At 57.1% G+C, this 2,576-nt stretch overlaps 1 protein-coding gene across 1 annotated transcript; it reads left to right on the top strand.

Annotated features, from left to right (window-relative positions):
- Positions 1-1,105: 1,105 nt before the first annotated feature.
- On the top strand, positions 1,106-1,807 carry LOC136503702 (uncharacterized). Its single transcript, XM_066498695.1, has 2 exons — positions 1,106-1,355; positions 1,452-1,807. Exons 1-2 carry the CDS (start codon positions 1,106-1,108, stop codon positions 1,805-1,807), a joined length of 606 nt encoding a protein of 201 aa, XP_066354792.1.
- Positions 1,808-2,576: the final 769 nt, after the last annotated feature.

Genomic DNA, 2,576 nt, shown 5'->3' with positions numbered 1-2,576 from the left:
CCGCAGACGCGCCTACAACGACTCAAGATAAGGGGCCAGGCGTGGCTACCACCCTCGGCGTGGCGGACGCTACGACAGCGGCGAGGACCGAAGTCCGAGCCCCGGCCTGCCGGGCCCTCAAGCTTTCGGCCGGCACATCCTCAACGCCGCTTTCCCATCAAGGTACCGACCGCCTACCAACGTTCCTAAATATTCCGGTGAAACTAACCCCGGGCTTTGGCTCGAAGACTATCGGCTTGCCTGTCAAGCCGGTGGCGCAAATGATGACGATTTCATTATTCGCAACCTCCCACTATTCTTGGCTGATTCGGCGCGAGCATGGTTGGAACACCTGCCGTCCAACGCCATACAAAGTTGGGCGGATTTGAGGGAAATATTTGTGGGAAATTTCCAGGGCACATACAAACACCCCGGGAACCCATGGGACCTCAAGAACTGCCATCAGAAGGCCGGGGAGACTCTCCGCGAGTACATCCGGCGCTTCTCGCGGCAGTGCAACGAGCTTCCCAACATCGTTGATGCCGACGTGATAGGAGCCTTCCTATCTAGGACGACCTGTGAATCTTTAGTTCACAAACTGGGGCGCAGGAGCCCACGAACCACCAAGGAACTCCTGGACATCGCGACCAGTCACGCCTCAGGGGAGGAGGCAGTCGGAGCAATCTTCGATCGCCTCGACGGCAAGACCAAGCGGGACGAGGACGCCGGTGAAGGTGCCTCCAACCATTCCGCCAAAAAGAAGAACAAGAAGCAACGGCGCAATGATCCGCTTGCAGCCGCTGCTGACCGCAAGGGTGGTCGGAAGCCTGCGGAGGGCACACCGAACCACTTCAAAAAAATGCTCGAGGGGCTGTGCCCGAACCATGCCTTTCCTGTGAAACATCTACTCAAAGACTATGGTCTCATGCGCAAGTTCTTGCTCGGTAGCGCCAACAAAGGGGAGCAGGCGAAGGCACCTGCCCCCGCCGCGGACGATGACGAGGAGAAGGACGAAAACTTCCCGACGCCAATCGGCGCCCTTATGATCTTCGGGGGGTCGGCGGCCTACAACTCCAAGTGACGTCAGAAGGTCGCGCGTCACAAAGTCTATACAACCGGACCAGCCATGCCCGCCTTCCTCCGATGGTCAGAATCCGCCATAACCTTCGACCGGACTGACCATCCAGATGCCGTCCCACGCCCGGGAAGGTACCCGCTTGTTGTCGACCCGATCGTCGGTCCAAAGCGACTCACCAAAGTGCTGATGGATGGGGGCAGCGGTCTCAACATCATGTACGCCAAAACACTCGACGAGATGGATGTCGACCGGACGAACCTCCGCCCCGTCCGAGCGCCTTTCCATGGCGTCGTGCCTGGCAAATAGGCCATACCACTCGGGTAGATCGATCTGTCCGTTACTTTTGGGGATCGGTCCAATTATAGGACTGAGACCCTTACCTTTGATGTGGTAGGGTTCCCCGGAACATTCCATGCCATCTTAGGACGACCATGCTACGCGAAGTTCATGGCCGTTCCCAACTATACGTACCTTAAACTGAAGCTGTCGGGACCCCATGGGGTCATCACCGTCGGCACCTCCTTCCAGCGGGCCTACGAATGCGAGGTCGAGTGCCGCGGCCACGCCACAGCAATCGTCGCCTCCGGGGAACTCGCCGCCCTCAGGGAAAAGGTCACCAAAGAGGCGCCCGACGCCGAAAAAGCGACCGGATCGTTCAAATCAGCAGAGGGCTCTAAAGAGGTCATTGTAGACCCCAGCAGTCCCGAGGGAAAAATGGTGCGCATCGGCACCACGCTCTCCTCCGAATAGGACAGCGTGCTCGTCGACTTCCTCCACGACAACAAAGACATCTTTGTGTGGAAACCCTTGGATATGTCAGGCATTCCGAGGGAGGTCGCCGAGCACACCCTGAAGATCCATCCAGGCTCCAAGCCGGTGAAACAACGCCTGCGCCGCTTCAACGAGGAGAAGCGCAGGGCCATCGGCGAAGAGATAGCCAAACTGTTGGCCGCTGGATTCATCAAGGAGGTACACCACCCAGAGTGGCTGGCAAACCCCGTCCTTGTTCGAAAGAAAAGCAGGAAATGGAGAATGTGTGTCGACTACACCGGTCTCAACAAAGCATAGATCAAATAGTCGATTCCACCGCGGGGTGCGAAACCCTCTGCTTCCTTGATGCATACTCCGGCTACCATCAAATTACGATGAAGGAATCCGACCAACTCGCAACCTCTTTCATCACTCCCTTTGGGTCGTTCTGCTACGTATCGATGCCATTCGGTTTAAAAAACACTAGGGCAACGTACCAGCGATGTATGCTCAGATGCTTCGGAGACCTCATCGGGCGAACTGTTGAGGCCTACGTCGACGACATCGTAGTGAAGTCCAAGCGAGCTGACCACCTCGTTACTGACCTTGAGCAAACCTTTGTGAAACTTCGAGCGAACGGTATCAAGCTCAACCCCGAGAAGTGCATTTTTGGGGTCCCGAGGGGTATGCTGCTCGGCTTCATTGTCTCCGAGCGTGGCATCGAGGCCAACCTAGACAAGATCTCGGGCATCACAAGGATGGGCCCGAT

Source organism: Miscanthus floridulus, chromosome 14 (genome assembly GCF_019320115.1).
Source record: "Miscanthus floridulus cultivar M001 chromosome 14, ASM1932011v1, whole genome shotgun sequence".
Taxonomy (NCBI): Eukaryota; Viridiplantae; Streptophyta; class Magnoliopsida; order Poales; family Poaceae; genus Miscanthus; species Miscanthus floridulus.
The sequence above is the reverse complement of the archived record's forward strand: the minus strand, read 5'-3'. Positions and strand labels throughout refer to the sequence as shown.